Below are 19,773 nucleotides of genomic sequence, written 5' to 3'. Positions count from 1 at the left end.
AGGTATAACAGAAAGATCACTCTAGTTATCCCATTACAAACTTCATGGTAGATGAATTAGGTCCCTTTGGTTAACCCTTTCTGCTTCATTTGACATCCATACACTCCTAGTGTTCATTTTTCTGTTTCAAACTAACACTTAATGGAATCTAGAGTCATCTGGTAATCTGGCCTCTAAGATGGCTTGTGGGAGATTATTTTGATGACATTGAGACAGAACCTGTTCACTGTGGGTGGCACCATTCCCTGCATTGGACCCTACACCACATAATCAGACAATTGAGGAACAGCATGCATCTAACACCCTTAGCTTCCTCACTGTGGATACCATGTGTCCAGCAGCTACAAAGTTCCAGCTACCCTAAGTTCTTCCTCGGTTACTGTAACTTCCCTGAGCTACCTTAACTTCACCACACTGAAAGTGTATCTTTGAACTGTGAGATACAATAAGCTCTTTCTCCCTTAAGTTGCTTGTCAGGGTATTCTATCATAGCAACAAGAAAAGAGACTAAGACTGCGAGAGTTTAAGCATCTCCCATTTCTATGGACTGTGCACTCTGTTCCTGCTGGACATGACCTTTTATTATCCGATGTCCTAATATCTTCCTAAACTCTTGCCTTACATGCTACTTCTCCCCCTTGAGAACCTTAAGAGTCCCCAGAGAACATAGTGCGCAGAGCTGAACAAGACTTTCTTTTCCTCCCTCACCTTCTCTTTTCTTAATACTTCCAGTTATCACATTAATGATAACTTTTCACAATGATCTAGGTCAATGGTCACTGGCAGACTGACCCTAGTTGAGATACACTTTCTCTGAATTTGCTCTTTTGTTAGAAATGAACACTAACACAAGAAGGCTGGGCAGAGCTGAACGACCTGAGTTGGCAGAAGTGCTGTTGGCTTCTTCAATAACCCATCACACAACTAATCCATGGCTCGCTTGCAGAGACCTGTAAGCTCCTTTCAGAGCTACTGGGCTGCTAAACTAAAGCACAGAAACCACTAGTACTTAATGCCATCCTGAGTCACACCCAATCTGATACAGCTGTAACTTCCTCCACCAAACAGCTTATTTGTGGAAACAATGTTCTTTTCCTCTACTACTATATCTTTATTAAAGAGAAATATGCCCCCACAGCTGATGTTGAAGACAGAAAGTTCCGAGTAAGATAATAGCTCTGCCCCCAAGCAAGGCCAACACATAACTGGGAAGAATCCTCCATAGTCAACACTAAAGCAAAGGCTATGGGAGCTAGTATAGACCTGCAATCAATCCCTTGGGAAGGTCGAGAGAGGAGATTCAAGACTATCCTCAGCTACACAGGAAGTCAGAAGCTAGTCAGAGAAACATAGCAAGAAAAAGCATCAAAAACAAAAAGACCCCTAGACTTGCCAATGAGGGCAAGCACTGAGGGCCATGTCAGTGGGCACATACAGGGCGCATGTTTCAGAATGTCACATCGAGGAGGTTAGTCAAGGGGAGAAAGAGTATGCTGAGAAAATAGCTCTTTGGAAGAGGATAAAAATTAGAGCTTGGTGGCAGATAATTCTGGGCCTGATTTTGTCTGTGATTTTCAACACACAGCACTGTGGGCACAGTGCATGTACTGTGCCTGGTACACGGTATATGGTTGTGTCTGCTCTGTAGTGGCAGATGCAGTAGGTACACAAGGCCTAGAATATTTACTACGTCAGACAAAGTTTCCCAACACCTGGTTAAGAGGGCTTATGAAGTCGGGGAGAAGGGAGAACTGGAAAGCAGAAAGACAGTATTGATTCTTATAAAATCCTAGACAAAGGCACCAGACAAAAACAAGCGCAGGGGGAGCCATGGGATTTCAGTGTTTCCTTCAAACACTGTGATTCTTCCCTTGTCACCTGGGGCATGACAAGGGAAAGGGAGTACAGAACAGTTGTCACAGAGGGTCTATTCTTCCTGGATTCAAATGTCTCAAGGCACATCTATCTCCCCTGAAGCCACTGCAATGATTCAAGTAAGAAAATCTAGTCATAAAATCCCACGAAATCCCTGAAGTGAAAGGTGGCAATGGATCTGGCACATAATGACTCAAATAATTCAGAATGAGCTACCAAAGCAGGGCTAAACATCTACATCCCTCTCCTGTGTGCTGTTGCCTTTCAGTAAGAAGATGGAATCTGGAATCTGCTGTGAAGAACAAACATTAAAGACTGTGTAGTGGGGTCTTGTCTTTATTTCTTCCTTTTTTATTTTCTTTCTCTCATTCTCTTTCTTTTTTTCTCTTTCTTTTTTTTTTTTTTTTTGGTGCAGGGTTGGGTGTCAGGATTTCCCTCCAACCAGAAAGAAGTTGTAACAATATTAGATTAAGAAAGAAACCAACATTTTTGTATCTCATTAAGGGAAAGGAGGCAAAGATACAATGTTAACAGTCTTGCTACTTTTAAGGTTAAACACGGGAAACCAGGGCTGAAGTGATAGCCAAGAAGGGCAAGCCAGCTCTTGCAGAGGATCTGAGTCTGGTTCCCAGACCCCTCGGATCAGGCAGCTCACAGCAGCCTGTAGTTCCTGCTCCAGTCAACTCGATCCCTTCTTCTGGCCTCTATGGGCAGTGACACTCATATGCACATATTAACAATAAAAATAGCTCTTAAAAATAATTATATATGTTAGCATTAGTAAGGTAAAAAAAAATACTCAAATAACACTAGTTCCTAACAGGAAGAAACATTAGATTTTTAATGCCTGACAAAGTCTAAATAATGCTTTCTTTCTCAAAAGTTCTGCTAGGCTAGAAATATTTAAAGAAAAAAATTTTCTTGACACATATTGCTTGAGTGTTGCTAATTAAATAAGACATATTGTTAGTAAACGTAACCAGCGCGGAGCTCTGAGGAGGGTAGATTCACTCATACACTCTGAGATAAGCGCTGACAATAAAATAAATCTCATCAGTTCCTCTCGACCTTCGGAGATAAGAACTTGGCTGGATCCTAAGCTTTCACTTAAGTTGCCCATTGCTGTTCCTGTATTTGTTTGTAATGTCTTGAAACAGGGTCTTTTGTAACTCAGGTTGGCCCAAACTCTGTACATGAAGATCTATATAACCTCCTCCTCCTGTTTCTCAATGCCAGATCTGGGATTATAGGCTGGCACCATCTTACCTTTCCATACCATAGGTTTCTCTATTTTTCATATATATCAGTGATCAAAAATTGCATTTGATTCCATGATCTATAAGGTACAATCAGCTCCATTCCTATTCAGCTTTCTTAGCCTGTCACCTTCACAGCCTCCCAGTTTTTAACACTTACAGTGCAGCAGTGCAGCAATTTTTAAAAAAATGTGCCTTTACTTTGTAGCTTCTAAGATTCCATTTTTATTCATTTCTTTTTTATGTCCCGAATACACGTCTCTCTCCTTCCATCAGTTGTGGTTTTCCTAAGCCAGTTATTCCCGGAGCTGTGCTCTGCAAGCCTCTGTTGACAGAATGGAGAGAGCATGCCCTTACCTGCTGGGTGGTGCTGGTGACAATGCCTTGCTGGAGGCGGTAGGCCTGCTCCTGAAGGTATTTCCTGGTCTCGTGATTCCGGAGCAGATAATTTTCTATCTGGAAATGGAGCACACATATCTCTCAAGAACACACTTTGACTCCGTGGAGAATAAAGTTATCAGTGAGCCAATCAGTAAGCATGGTCTATCAGCTATTTGACCTCACAACCCACGAAGGCTCAAGCGGAACTCTGACAAGTTTATCAGAGGTGCTTTTAGCTGGGCAATGGGCTTTCAGGTAACCGAAGTCGTGTGTGTGTGTGTGTGTGTGTGTGTGTGTGTGTGTGTGTGTGTGTGTGACTCCAAAACTGACGAAGATAAGCCACTGTTTGGTGACAGCTGCTGCTGTCTCGGGGTTCTCATCTCTGGGCGTCATGAAATTAAGTTTTAACACCATGTAATTCAGAAGTGAATCTTTTCCAAAGAAGGCAGATGGTGCCCTCTGAACCCCACCCTAATCCACCCACTAGAATTGCTCAGCACTTGGGGAATGATGCTAAGGAAGTAAGGGAAGAGAGGAAGATGGGGGCAAGGGTTAAGCAGGAAGGGTTACTAGGGAAAGGGAGAGAGGAAGAGGGAGAAAAAACTGGTAGAGAGAAGGAGGAAAGGAGGGAGGGAGGAAGGAGAAAGAGGAGAGGACAATTATAAAAATAGCAACTTTGGTGTATTCTAATTTTAATAATCTACCAAATTTTTACAGTTTTTCAAAATAAGACTGATTTTAATAAGGTGACAGTAAATAAGAAGATACATTCCTACCCCATAATGAGAAACCATGAAGTGGTTTGACAATTTGTATGTTTATACACAAACTCCTCTGAAAACTGAAGAGGCACAAATTAGAAGCACACAGAAAGACACCTCATAGGAAGACCAACAGGCCTTGGGCACACTGTGAACAAAGACTGCAGTATCAACTTGTTAGAAAGATAAACACCCACAAAGAGGGCTTGTGGCAGGGTATGGTGTTGAATGCCTAAATTTCAATACTCTGGAGGCAGAAGCAGTGTTCATGGTCACTCTGGGTTACACAGTGAGTTCTAGGACAGCCTTGGATATATACAGAGAGCTTTCTCAAAAAATAAATACACTTTCAAAGAATGATTTGAGGAACTGAAAATGTAGCTCAATTAATAGAGCACTTGCGTAGCATGCACGAGGCCTTGAATTCAATCCCCAGAAGCACATAAATCCTTGTGCAGAAAGCTAAGATGTTTAAATCTACACTCACTGGGGAGACCGGCTTCCGGACATGCCCGTGAAGGACTATTTTGATTACTGTTAATGGATGTGGGAAGATGCATCTCAGTCATGGGCAGGGGATCTGGGGACTGCATAAAATGGAGAAAGCAAACTGAACAGAAGCATTTTCCCTGCTTATTGCCCTCAGTGTACTTTGAGCAGCTCACTGAAGGTCCCACGCCTGTCATGTTCCTCCTGCCTTGGACCATAGCTTGGAACTATGAGCTGTCACTAACCCTTTCTTCTTTGAGTCACTTTGGTTAGAGTATTTTATCATAGCAATAGGAAAAGGAACTAAGACACTTGGTTACAAAGCATTGTGTGTTTGACTGCCCAGTAAGTACACACATACAGACACACATACATACACGCACACACACCTTCTTGTAAACACAGACAGCTACAGCATAAGAAGCTACCACACGCAGCGAAATCAGAAGTGATGAAGGCAAGATAAAAAGGAGTACTTAAGGTAGGTGAATCGCGCCATCCTGCTTTATTCCCCCTCCCCTCTTTATTGTTTTAATAATGCGCCTTAGCCATTTGCCTTTTAATTTGTCACTGAGGTTCCCTGGTTAAGAATATCTAATAACTGTGAAGCTCTTACTGTTATTACATTTTCATTTTAATTTTCAATATGCTAATATAACTACAACTCAATGGCAATTAGGAACAATTAAAACCCAGACAGCAATTACCTGCATCCCAGGAAACTAGAAGGCAGAGCAAAAGTGTCTTCCTCCAACTAATGCATCATTAACACAGACCTGTGGGGCTGGATCACATGACCTTCCTTTCAATGCCTCCCAGCAGCCACATCTTGCCAAGGAGACACATCAATGGGAAATAACTTTGCTATGGAGGTTCCAAATGGTGGTAGACACTTGAGACCACCCAGCTTTGGGTCCTTTGCCTCCCTTCCCTGTCTTTTCACAGCTGGCCTCACACTGGGGTCAAAGGCTGAAGCAATCTGTTTATATAGGAAGCTCACGCCACACAACATGGGACAGCAAAGGCTTGCAGGACCTGTGTTCCCAGACCTTCCTCAAGTCCAGCCACTCTGCTTTACAAACTAAGCCAGGACAGAGTTTTCATGTGTATACAGGTGCCTGTGTCCATACATGCCCAAAGATCAACTTCAAATGTCATTTCTCAGTCACTCTCCATTTTGGTTTCTGAGATATCTTTCTCTCTAACGTGGAACTCAACAGTTAGGCTATGCTGGCCATTTAGTGGGCACCAGGTACCCTCCCGCCTCTGCCTCTCCACTTAGGAGTAATTAGCCCATGCCACCACACCCAAAGTCTTATGTGGGTTCTGAGAGCAAACCCAAGTATTCATGTGTGTGCAATAAATACTTTGCTGACTGAGCCCTATCTCCAGCCCCACAAAACTTCCTTCTGAAACAAGTTTAAAGGAAAGGGGAAACACAAACTCTGTGCATCTCTGGGTCAGTCATCGACATACTATTACTGAATTTAGCATTTTCATGCAGAATATCAGAGAGAAGAGAGACACCCAGCTCCTGGGGACCAAGAGCTCAGAGATTGGTTAAGGTCATATGAGGAGGAGCCAAAATAGTCATTATCTTGGTGATGGGATGAGAGCAGGGGCAAGATGGAGAAGGTCCAAACCCAGGTAGATGTCTCCAGAGCCAGAACTTGAAGAAGAGGCAAACGTCCTCCATCAAAAATAATGGAAACTTGCATTGAAAAACAGTTTATAAAGATTTGATATATTTTGCTTTTAGAAAAGTTAAAGTAAGTAGACCATTTGGTTCATTTATTCCCCCAAAGACAGAATCTAGCTGTTGAGATGAAAACAGGCTCACTTGAGCATGAAAACCCAATAAATTCAAGGCACTAAGTAACCTCTCTCCTCCCCAAAACAACCCACAAGCAAGTAAGCTTCTACCATCTTGTCTGTATTCTACTATATTTTATTTGGACAAGGTCTCACATATTCCAGGAAGACCTCAACCCACTATGTAGCTAAGAGTAACCTTGAACTTCTGATCCTCCTGCCTCAGTATCCCAAGTGTTAGGATATAAGCATGTATCATCACAACATGTTTCCTATGCCTTGAGATTTCTTCTGTGGATGGTGTATCTTCATGGGGCTGGATACATAGCTGCTGCTCTTAACATATGGTGGGGTTTTTCTGTCCTCTTTGTCTTCTCCAAAGATTTATGTGATTTTTATTTTTCTTTTCTTTTCAAGCATATCAGATTTATAAAATGAACATTCATAATCTACAAATCAATCTCTAAAATATTCTAATATCCAAAATTTTCTAAATTGAAATTGGCATGTTGGCCTAAGGAAGAAGAGTTCACAACTGACCTAAGGTGATGGGCCGTGATAAAGGAAGCACATCCTTGTGGAGGACGTGCACAAGACACACACAAGGCACACACAAACCCATATGTAGACTTGGGTCTTAGCCCCACAGTATTTCATTATATACAAGCAAACATTCCCAAGATCCACCCTCTCCTCCTCAAAAAATAAATCTCCAACTGGAAACATTTCTGACCAAACATTTCAGGCATTTGTTAATTTTTTTCCAGTGTTTGTTTTTATGTCTGCAAATACAACACATTCAGATCTACTTCCAAGTGGCATTACACATTTCATTAAATGTGCAATCCCTTGTCATGAGGACTGCCATCTCCTCCACCCTTCCTCACAATGCTGTCATGTACCTCATGTCACCGTGCACTAAGACGTCCAGTTACTTTGCATCCCCACACTCTGTGACATCCAATCATCTCACATCTCCTCACAGTATGACATTTAGTCATCTGAGGTCACCATGGCTATGATGCCCAGTCACTTCATGTCTCTACACATTATGACTGACATCCAGCACACTGCTGCTTACATTTCTTTGGACTTTATTTTGCCTTAATTCCCTCTTTGATGCTTTTCTTTTCTCTCTGTGCATCTGAAGAACTTGCATGCCTCGGCTTTTGTCTTTACTTCCTAGCTGGGCTTGGTAGAGGGTCTCTGTAATCCAGCCCACTTTCCTAGTACGCTTCTCTTCCATTTCCTCACCCACGGATGGAAAAACCTGTCTCATGCGCTGTTTTAAAGGCGGTACCACGTTAACTTAGGTTAAACACTGAAATAACATACCTGGCGCTCGCGTAGTTAACCTAGTTGTCAAGTGTCCATGAAGCATAATCAGGATATAAGTTTACTTTTCCTGTTTATATACAGAAATACATTCACACACACACATGTGGGCACACATGCGTGCATGTACTTGCACATATATAAATGAGTGTGCAAAAGACACAAAGTTCAGAAAAATTAAGATATTACTGAATACTACAAAGCTAAGTTGTGTTTGTGTGTTTGTGTTTGTGTGTGTGTTTGCTTGTTTGTGTGTTTGTGTTTGTTTGTTGTTTGTGTGTTTGTTTGTGTGTGTGTTTATGTGTGTGTTTGTGGGATTAGAGTCTCACTCTGTAGCTCAGACTGACCTTGAACTCATAGAGATCCTCCTGGTATTATAGAGGTAAGCTACTATACTTAGGTAAGAATTTCTTTTAAGGTCATATATTTCAAATAAAAATTGAGGAACTTCATTTGTCATTCTAGATTTTCCCCTGCCACTTCCTATTTTTCATTTTTATTTAAAGTGGTTAAGAAGAATCTAAGCACACATTTTAGAAAAAACAGTAACTAGGAGAATGAAAAAAATTTGAAAGTCACGTGGCCTTTTCCTTCAAGAAGCTCATCGTCTGTGTGGTGGTTTGAAGGAGAAATGTCCTCTGTATGCTTGTGTTTTTGAATACTTGGTGTATCTGGAGGAGGTTATGGAATCTTGAGAAGGTGCAGCTTGGCTAAAGGAAGTACAACACAGGGGATTGGCAGAGGTCGAGGGTTTATAGCCCTGCCTTACTTTCTGTCCTGCTTCTGTGCTCCCCTTGCCTGCTCTCATATTTCCCTCTCTCTGTAATGGACTCAATCCCTCTGGAATCAAAAGCCAAACTAAATCCTTTTTCCTTCGCATTGGCTTTGGCCATGGCATTTTATCACAGCAGGAGAAAGTAAGTAAAAGATTCTGTTAGGAGAGAAAATGAAGAGATGAGTAACTTAACTCCAGGTCTGGAAGTGCCAGGAAGGCCATCTGTCAGTGGAGTGAAACTGACATTGTGCTGCTTTAGACACTAGGTTTCGAACCCAATAGCCAAGCACGGAAGTGTAGAAAGAGCTGAATCCTGCCCACAGAAAAGCAATGGTTCTCAAACTTCAATGATCAGAAAAGTTAGTACAGACTCAGTCTTGCCTTAGGTTCAACACTGCTGTCTCTTGAAATAGGACAGAATGAGGAGCTGGAGCTGGTAATAGATGGAGCATGAGACGGGCAGAAGGCCATCTAGACAGATCTTCGTTCTTCTATGTTGGGGAACCCAAGCTTTATTTATCTGAAAAGCTGCTAGTGAGCGATGGCATGAAGGTTTGCCCTGTCAGACTTACGACACAGGATGGTGGCTGGTTTTCTAACTGGATAAGAGATAGGAGCTACCAAACATGGCAAGATTGTGGTGGGAGATGAAGTCATAAAGAAAGCTATCAAATTAACAAAGGGCGGGAGATGAGCAAAGAGCTGTAGACTACAGCATCTGTCAACTAGGCAGGCCTTAGCAAGGCATATGTGAGAAAGAAGAAGTCAGGGGTGAGTCCGGAAGAGGATGCCACCGTCGTTGGAGAGAGAGAACAAAGGGGGATAAAGAATTTCAAAAGCCCTGGAAAAGGCATCAGAGTAAAAATGGAACATCTGAGCTCATCTCAACTGAGAAGAAATGTAGCCATAAAAAGCAAAGGATGCTGGCAATCTGACCCCTTGAGAAATGGAGAGAGAACAATCAGAAGTTCAGGACATCTTCTGATACACAGTAAGTTTGAGGCTATATGAAACCTTGTCTCAAAAGACAAAGACAACAACAAACCACTGAACGATAGAGATATAGGAAAGCACAGGGTAACAAAGACTCAGCTCCCACACTCTCCAAGGATGGAAAGGTATATCTACCTGGGCATGTGGACACTATAAGAACGTTATTCTATTCTAATCAATGTTCATGAGAGCTTTCAGTCTTCGTTATTTTTTTCCAGGTCTAGTCAGAAATTATGCTAGTCATGACCTTAGGAATACAGGGTTTTAAAGAGCTTTATGAACCAGTCATAGTTATATATTCAAATAGGTATTAACACAACATAAATGTGAACCTAATAAAGTCAATGCTTGTAGGTCTCCATACCTTCTGCAGAGCCTCTTCTGTCTTCTCAGGGCTTGTTTTAAGAGCTTGAGAAGCATCATACATTGGAATTGGCATAAATCTCAGTGTGTAGTTCCTGGAGAAAAGAGCAAAACCCATATATTTTAAAATGACTTTCTGTACTTTAATTGAACACATTTTTAGATCTAAAAAAATAATTCCAAAACTATTTTTAAAAAGCTAGATATGGTGGTACATGCTCCAGTATTCAGGGGACAGAGGCACACAAATCTCTGTGAGTTTAAGGCCAACCTGGTCTACACCACAGCCATTTAGATGCTATCACAAACAAACAAACAAAAGAATATATTTTTTATCTTTGTTGGACTGGTATACACTTGTAATCCTAGCACTGGGAAGGTTGAGGCAGGAGGACTGCTTTGAGTTTGCAGTCAGCCTGGGCTACACACAAAATATCAGGCCAGCCAAAGCTACAGAATAAGTCCAGGCCTCACAAAATAAAACAAAATAAAACAAAACAAAACAAAACAGCAAAGCACTAAGTCACCCAGCCATCAAAGGTCCTAGATTGCAGAGTGGCTTTTGCTATCCATATGCATTGAGGCTGGATGACACCATTAACTTGCACTGCCCTACAAAACAGACATGAAGTTTACAACATGTGCAGTTTTGTTTTCCACATTGAATTAACATGAAAGTCTACAACTGGTTTTTATGGTTTCTGAAGGTAGCTGGATACCCATATGTGACAGTCAGACCAAAATGGATACAAGAAGGAAATACAGTGACCAAAGGATACAACACTGTTACTACCCACAAAATACTCTGTGCTACCCTGGTACCCTCTGGGTAATATATCGATAGCAGGGGACCATCTCTAGGATAAGCCTCCTGGGGAAAGGGTTGAGTGCCTGCCTAGTGCCCCATCCCTGTGAACCTGTACAGCTTGCCCGAAAAATCAGCCAAAGAATGGCCTTTTGCCAACTGATGGTGACCTGGGCATCTGTCACCTACAATGGAGTGACACCAGAGTCATGCTTTAGATCTCCAAACAGGGAAGAGCTATGAGTCTCATGGATATTTAGGTGACTGTCATTGGAATAATGCCTTAGCTACTAACCCCCTACAATAAGCCCATAACCATGAAAAAAATAATCATTTTGTTAGCAGCAAGATTTAGATAGCTGTTTCCTCATAGAGAAAGCAGGCATCCAGTTCACTCGCCAGGGTACTTCAATATAGATTTTAACAGAGGAAGGCTGCCATCCCTTCAACTTGAATTTCTATGTTAGCATGATTTACAAAGCTGTTTGTTTTTAAAAAAGGAACAAGCCAAAGGGAATTAAAAGACAATAAAGCTTTTTTATAATGTCTCTGCATCCAATTTTTATCACATTACAGAATAGCATGGTGTACTTACGTACCAGTGATAAGGAAGAGTAGGCATTTCAGAGCACAGCGTACATAATCGACTGACCCAGAGCTATCGCTATCCACCTACAGATGCTGAGTACGGAATGGGTGTGTTCCTGGCTACTCTTTAGTGCCAGCCTGGACTAGAGTGCTCCAGAAGCTTAGAGATGGCTGCTGTGACATGAACATAGTGAAGATCACTGTTCCTACTCTAGGGACAAAGTAGCAGCAGACACAGGCGATTCTGTAGTCACAAACAGCTCGTGGAGGAGGGGGTGTACTGTGATGTGGTAAGCTGCCTCCCCAATACTCTGCAATGGCCTGGGTCACTATAAAGAGAGAGGGGAGCCAGGTGTGGTACTTGCCTGGAATTCCAGAACTCTAAGACAGAGGCAAGAGGACTGTTACAAGTCTGAGGTCATCATGGTCTACATACCAAGACAAGGATTGGGGGACACCTTAGAACTGAATCTTCCTGATTTTGTACCCTGATTTCCTGGTTTAAGTAGAAGCATGTGGCTTCAGACAAGAAGGTATTCGGAGCTGGTCATGGTGGCACACACCTTTAATCCCCTCACTTTAGGAGACAGAGGCAAGTGGATCTTTGTGAGTTGAAGGCCAGCTGGGGTTACATAGCAAAACTGTCTCAAAAACAAAACAAAACAAGACAAAACAACAATGAAAACACTTGAAGAACATTAACTCTGATCCTCTCACTTGAAAGAAAGAAAAAGAATAAATGAAAAAGTGACATACACTATATTCTTGACGATGGGGCTGGAGACAGCACACGGAGACTGAAGCTCCTCCTAGCAGGCCTTTAAAACAGGAGGTTGGGGATAGGAAAATGGTACAGGACAGTGAGAGCATCCTCCCTTTCCTTGGGAAAGGGCTTCTCCATGGCAACCCCTTCTCTGATTTAGACCATCTCCTTTCCAAGGCTCAGAATCTGCTTAGAGCACTTCAGAAATCTGATGGTGGCCAGGGGCCATGTTCTTGTCACCTCGATGCATTATAGAGTCAGGGATTAATGAGGAAAGGTGAGGGTTCCTAACTGTACGTCAGATAATTAGTGACATAGTTCCCTCTGATTCTAGAAGTTCCAGTAATAAATGTCATCTTTAACATTTTTTAAGGCTGCAACAATTAAGACAAGAGGCTCTGGACAGACAAACCTGGCAACAGCACCTATATCAATACACTGATGTCAAGTTCTGCCTCAGGAACCCAAGACCAAGAACCTTCATGTCCACTAAGCTCTTGAATTTTCCGTTTGCTTCACCTGCACCTCTATGAATTACTTAAGGTTTACAAGGGTACATGGATTCTTCATGTGAAGTTTTGCTTTTCTAGGTGAGCATTATAAATATCTCTCTTCTTTGGAGACATGTTGATTCATTTCTTAGTCTAACATTAGCCAAAACAGAAAAGACTAGATTCTAGAATTCTCTTCTTCCATGCCTTGAACTGTTACCTTTTCATGTGATTGACCAGAAAAGTACATTTGGCAGCAAACAACAATTGTAGCTATCAGCTACAATTAAAATAAATCATAGCAATATAAAACAAGCCTGGGACTGACCATGAATCAATTTCACTTTTATTTTCTGGACTATAGACAACTTGCCCCCATCAGCCCTTCACATCCACACCCTTATGTTTTCCAGATAAACAGAAGAGGAAACCCAGTGCAGAGGCTGTGAACCACAAAGGCTGGAGAACAAGTGGCCCTGACGACCAGCTGCTTTGGCAGATTGGCACTTTGGTTCTTGTTCTGCACATCAGCAACTCACATTAGGACACAGCCACCGTCCTGCCCAACTCCATGGCTGGTCTACAAAGATCTGATCTCTACCTACCATTTCTTCTACCATCCCACAGGTGGCAACAATGCCATTGACTCTTTAGTGTTATCCCAGAGAAGAATCCTCATTAAAACTTACTTTTCCATAGCAACGGCTATGTCTTGGAAGCCTTGTGCAGTAATGTTGTTTTTGTCCCAGATGACTGTCCTGTTTGAAAATGAAACAATGTCAACAGTCAGATTCTGAGTTGTGGCTGGAAATGATTCCCCCCACCACCTTCCCCCAAGATAAAGGTCTTTGAATCAACACTGTTCCTAGGCACATCCAGCCTTTGACATCCTGACACAACACTCATGCCATGCAATGTAGCTACTTAATTTTGTAGAAATATCATAATGTCTGAAGTAAATGTAAGAATATGTGTTGGACTGAATTCATAGCTATCTCTGGCTGCATGTACCAGTATTCCATTGTCAAGACATAGGTTGGACATGCTTCTATGCTTATAAGCATTTTAATGACATTTTGTAAGCGAGGAATAACATTCATTTGTTATTGGCCATTTCACTCAATACTATCTATCTGTCTGTCTGTCTGTCTTTATGATAGGGTTGAACCCATGATGTCATGCATGTTAAGCATGCACTATACCACTGAGTTATACTCTCAGATCCTATATAATAGCTTAACACAGCTATCACACAAATATTTTTGAAAAACTATACCTAAAAGCACAGCAAATATGTTAATTTATTGTAATACTTAAGATGGGACCAGCCAGCATCTAGAGGACTTGGTCCCTTTGTTCTCCAGACAGCATTCTCATATTCACATAGAAACTGAAGCCCCTGACCAAAGAGACTGCCCAGCCCTGTGTCCAACATAAACATCTTCAAGTCCAGAGACCTTTTCTATTCTCAAAACCTAAAGGGAACTTTGCTCTATCTCTTTTTTTCTCATATCCCTGTCCTGGTGTAATCTTGAGAACTTCCCTCACTCTGCTGGCAAAGACTAGGCTACTACAAGATAGGAGGCTGTTTACTTAATGTATTTAGGAAAAATACAACCTTACCTTCTGAAGATGTGCACTTCTGATGTTTTACGATTTCCCTGGACGCAGACAGACACTACCTTTCATTCATCTGGAGGTCTTCAGCCTGACATTTACTGCTCTCCCACACTAATCCTGATGACCTCCATCACCCATACTGACTTGCAAACTGTTCTTGCTACTGTTCTTGGCTTGTGGCTTCAATTTAGTTAGAAGGTTCTGGTTCTGTGTCATGCTAAAGAAAAGGAAGCATCCCAAAAGAGCCCTCGGAGAGCAACAGGTATTTGCTCAATCAACACACTGACAGACCAGTAGGAAACCCTGATCACTCTGAGGAACAGACAACAAGGGAACGAAGCACTAGTGGTCCTCAAGAAGAGTTTTGTGTACAAAAAGTCCAGGGTATGACTGAGAAACAGAAATAGTTCCCCTGGGGAACCAGCCTTTGAAAAGCATACTTCTTGTTTCCTTGTTTTAAGTCTTTATTACAGAGATGTGGAGTGCAGGAAAGGCTTCAGACCCACAACCACATATGGTCATGAACCAACTAAGAACATGGACTACTAACTATATTGCCCAGTGATATCATGGACAGTTTCTTTTTTGCAAGCATCTCTGTGACACTTGCATAGCTATATCACCTGAAGATGCATCTCTTAAAATGTGGCCTGTCACTCAAAGACACAGATTGTCTGGGTCTGCTCCCTCAGCATATCCTGCAAAGATTTCCCTGCTTCTCACTGACATCATCTCCCTGGTTAGATGTCAGGACTATATTGAAGGAACCACAACCATCTGTCAGGGTTTTACATCACAGAGGACTTGTGAAGACAAACATCGGAGGAAATACTATGTGTTTCAGGAGTCCCAACCAAGTACTCTGGTAAACATTTCTTCCCAGTGGGTATCCTAGGAGGCCCAGACTCCCCCAGAAGGAGTACCTAGCCCTCAGGATCAGGACAGTGGTGCCCACCTGAGTTTGGTGTTGATCTGTAGAGCCTTAGCCAGCATCTTCGCTCCCATGTCCCCCATGCTATTCCCACTGATGTCCACTTTGGTCAGGGAGGTGTTGCTGCCCAAGGCATTGATGATGATGGTGACTTCAGTCTTGAGTTTTGAGTCAGCCAGGGACAAGGACTGCAGAGGCTGGGGGTGGGGTGGGGTAAATAGTACACAGCACTGAACAGCATCATCAAAACAATGACCACTCTCCCAATTCTCCACAGAGAACTAGGGATGGGACTCATTGAATTATCTACTTTGGGAATTGCCGTCTAAAGCCATGGGTGGGGGTGAGGTTGGAACAGGAAGGTTCTGACATTAAACTTCCTGAGTGAACTGGTGCTTCATTGCTGAATATCTGCTGCTTCTACGGAAAGCCACAGGTCATAGAAGTGACCCATTATTCCTTTCTACACAATTTATTTTTCTATAAGTGAAAAAATAACTCTAAAATGCATAGGCCAAATACAAAATAAAACACACCCACGATGAATGATGTTCAACCAATGGATATTTCCTAACCACTTCCTATACCCAACCACTGCTTCCTCTCTCCATGTGTGATTTACTTAACCCCCTCAGCCACATGTCATCCTCATTCACCAGACAATTATTAAGCAAGCCAACCAAACTCACCATTAGAAGATGATGGGCATGGAGCAGGGGTGTGTGTGTGTGTGTGTGTGTGTGTGTGTGTGTGTGTGTGTGTATACACAAGTTTGTAATCCCAGTTCTTGGAAAGTAGAGGCAAAGGAAAAGAAGTTCAAGGCTAGCCTCAAAGTGTTCAAAACCAGCCTGGGTTGCATGGTACTCTATCTTACCAAAAAGCAAAATAAAAAGTTAGCATTACAACAGAGCTGAATCAGAGTCAGCCTGCATGATCTAGTTTCAAAGTGTATGCTCTCAACAACTATATCACACTACCCCCAAGGGGCTTCTTTTAGAACATTTGGTCATCATCCTTTAACTGTATCCTAAGTTTCCATCAAAGATATTCCTGTGATTCAAGAAACAAAAAGTCAAATCCATATGACCACATATCATATGTGACTCTGCACCAACTAGAGACTGAAAACCATCCAGGCTGGATACAGGCTTGGTCTGGCCTTCAGGGTACATGACCAAACACTTAATAGGGCTTCCTCCTGTGCCTGGCTCCCTCTAGCTGTTCTTCTATCTCCCTAATCCTGTGGGCATCTGCATTTGCAAGACTCAGTGCAGGAGTGAATCCCAAGACATGCACCAACAAGGCATGAAAGGTTCCAGTTCAGACCAGCACATCTTCTGTCACGTGGCATGTTCTCCTCTGGCCTCACTCCCTCAAGCAGCTCTGGCACCCCAGGCAGGCAAGTGCCTAGAAGCTGAGTGATTTCCATGACAACAAGCAAACACATGTAAGATCTACCTGTGCCTGCTCCACCAGGTCGTACTGATCATGTACCAATGTGTATGAAAGAAAGAGGTCTCTATTCATGACATACAAGGACAGGGTAAGGGGGATAGAGTTAAAATGTATACATCAGTCAGGCATGGCAGCTCATACCTGAAATCTCAGCACTTGGGAGGTAGGGGCAGGGGGATAAATTGTGGTCAGACTATATTGTATGAGGCCTTGTTTCAAAAAGAAGAAAGAGGAGGAAGATAAAAAAAAATACTCAAATATCAACAGAGAACTATCATGTAACGCAGACCAAGTGACTGTACCACCATCCTTAACATCCATGTGCTATGCTGCTGCTCAGACTTAGCCCAGGACATTCAGAAGGCAACAGCACATCAGTCAGAGTCAAACCCAAGCAAGTAAAAAAAAGACTGCTGGCAGCTACAGTGATGGCATCTCAGCCAGAAAGCTAAGTGTACAGTATTCTTACTTTTCTACATTCAGCCACATGTAGATACATGGAAAACAATGAAAAATGCTCAGACTCAGGCAATCTAATGTTCTAAAAAACAGAGCAAAACATGAAAAGCTGTAGCCACGTCTCACCATTTCTACACTCTCTATTCTGCCACTACCAAAATGACCTACCATGGCTTCCTTCTCTTATTGAGAAACTGCCAGATCTCTAAGCTACTACTCCATTACTACATTCAAATTCTAATACACACAAACTAACGCCGAAGAATAATGGGAACAGAATGCATACATATTTATAAGGTCAGATCTTCCTGATTCATTATATTTCCATATAGCCTTACCCCCTGAATGCTTAACGCTTAATCTGCACTCAGCCTCCCAGGTTGCTGGCCATCCTGGGAGGAAATTCATCCTATTCTGTGGACTACAACAACAGGGCTTTCTTTGCAATACTTCAGAACAGATTCTCCGTCGTGTTGGCTGCTCACTGTCACCATCTCATGTATCTGGATGTAGTCACCTTCATCTACAGCCAAAGACGATATGGAAGCTCTCGAGAATCTGGGTTTTTCCACTGAGCATTGTGTGCAGTTCTGGGTGACTAAGATATTCCATGGGCTGCCAGGGAATGTGTTCCACAGAGGGCAAAGTGTCAAAGGCAGAGATTACATTCTGAATGTCCAACTCTTACTTAAGTGAAACTGAAAATAGGACCAAAGGAATCGGTTTTCTGTGGAATAAATATTTGAATGCATGAGGCTCAACTCCTAATCACTTTAAATTGGTCTGTATATTATAGATTGCTAAGTAAAAGGAAAATTGATGGTAATTGCCTTTTGAAAAACCCACATCATTTTCAGTGACACCAAAATAAAAAGCCATTCACTGTAGAGCTATTAGCAACATAACTAATCAAACTTGTAACTTGGCAGAATTCACATTTACATAGAAAATTTGTCATCTGCAAATGTGTTTTCAGGTGCATTTTAAATATCAAAATTATCTTTATCTAAGAAACTAAAATTACAAAAACAGTTTAAAGACCCTTAAGCAACAAGCAGAACTTGAAATAATATATTCTTCATGAACTTGAAAACGTCTTAAATTATTTACTAAGACACATATTTGGGGATGAATATTAAGTATGACATTTGTAACGTTAGGCTCACAAATCTTTTAAAAATGGACCAATATCAGGAAATATGTTAATAACACAGAGTGGTGCAAAGTCAAATTCAATGTATAAAATTAGTATTACATGCCATCTCTATCCTTGGCTTTAGTAATCTAATATGAAAGGAAAAAATGCTGAGATTCTTAGCAGGTGAGAACCCAGCAATATAGCAGAACCCATTAAATAATTAATTGAATTCTTTAGCTAAGGTTAGAAATTACAGTCCCAAGTCAGAATATCAAGAAAACAGAATTTTCACCTGTCAGCAAAGAGAGGGCTAGCAGGGCAGAAATTCTGGAAGCCCAAACCTATAGGTGCCTTAGGGAAGTCGGTGTACTGATGTCATAGAATTGTCTATCATTTCCTGGCGGAAGTTCAAAAATGGAAGTGATATTTTTCAGAACATGGCATACTTTGCCTAATTTATGTAAGAAGTTACTCTACCACCCACAGTGTGAATCTTTGTAATGGCAACAAGAATTTGAATTTTAGAAACTATGTTTCATGACAAAATATGACTTTGAAAAGAAAAGGACAGTCTTGAGGAGCATCAGTAAAATGGAAGGTAAGACACAACACTCCATTGAGTGAATTCACGGAAATGCTTCTACTTTATCAGTTAAATAGCTTCTTTTTCTCATGTCCAACAGAATGCTACTCGAAATTAAATGCTGTTACTCTGATCTCAGACTTGCTCAAAAGCAACTGGAAGGCACAAAAATATAAGAAAGATGATGAGAGTCCAAGCAGCCATTTAGGATGAGAGGACACTTCCCTACTACCTGAAAACCTGTATAATTACTAGGTGAAGTCTAAACTGAAGACATGATGCTTTTCAGCCTAACACATAGTAAAACAACCAGCTAGCTAATCTGCAGAGTCATGTTTCAGCTGGACTGAATGCAGAAGGGTTGAAGAGTTAATTTACACCTTCGAAACGTCTCCTACTTTGAGCCAATGAGAAGACGCGGGTAAAAGTCCTGCTGTCAAGGCTTATAGCCTAGAGGCCCCTAAGGATCATATATAGAAGAAGGGAAGAGCCCTAAGACATGGGCCATGGTACTTGGGAGGTTAGCAAGCACACATACACACATACACACACACACACACACACACACACACACACACACACACTCACTCACACACACAAACACACACACATAATAATAATAGTAATAGCAATAATAATGTTTTCAAAAGTTCTTAGTTTTAATCTTCATGATATACTAAAGAATAGAATTTTAAGTATTCAAAAATTCTACTAAGGCATATTCCATTTTTAAAATACTAATAAAAGCTACATGTGAATTATCTGAAAGCACTTCAATAAAGATCCAGTAAAAATCATCACAAAGAGGCAAGTAAAGTGTGTCGTGTGATACTCACAGAGTCTTCATCTTGGATCATCTGCACTAAGTTGTCCAACACAGGCGTCAGATTTCTAAAGAGA

At 41.6% G+C, this 19,773-nt stretch overlaps 1 protein-coding gene across 20 annotated transcripts in view; it reads right to left on the bottom strand.

Annotated features, from left to right (window-relative positions):
• The window catches only part of Carmil1 (capping protein regulator and myosin 1 linker 1), a 279,258-nt gene that overhangs the window by 61,292 nt on the left and 198,193 nt on the right, over window positions 1-19,773 (bottom strand). For all 20 annotated transcript variants that reach the window (XR_015640809.1, XR_015640810.1, XR_015640811.1 and 17 more), the window contains 5 exon segments: window positions 19,710-19,764; window positions 15,263-15,435; window positions 13,377-13,445; window positions 10,042-10,135; window positions 3,489-3,587 (listed from right to left, as the gene is read on the bottom strand). Coding sequence is in view for 17 of the 20 variants with exons in the window: in XM_087590622.1 (XP_087446748.1) it covers window positions 3,489-3,587; window positions 10,042-10,135; window positions 13,377-13,445; window positions 15,263-15,435; window positions 19,710-19,764 (490 nt within the window). In the remaining 3 variants the exon portion in view is untranslated.

The sequence above is a fragment of the Rattus norvegicus genome, chromosome 17 (assembly GCF_021556685.1).
Source record: "Rattus norvegicus strain SHRSP/BbbUtx chromosome 17, alternate assembly SHRSP_T2T, whole genome shotgun sequence".
In the NCBI taxonomy this organism is placed as follows: domain Eukaryota; kingdom Metazoa; phylum Chordata; class Mammalia; order Rodentia; family Muridae; genus Rattus; species Rattus norvegicus.
Note: the sequence above shows the minus strand (reverse complement) of the source record. Positions and strands in the feature narration are given on the sequence as shown.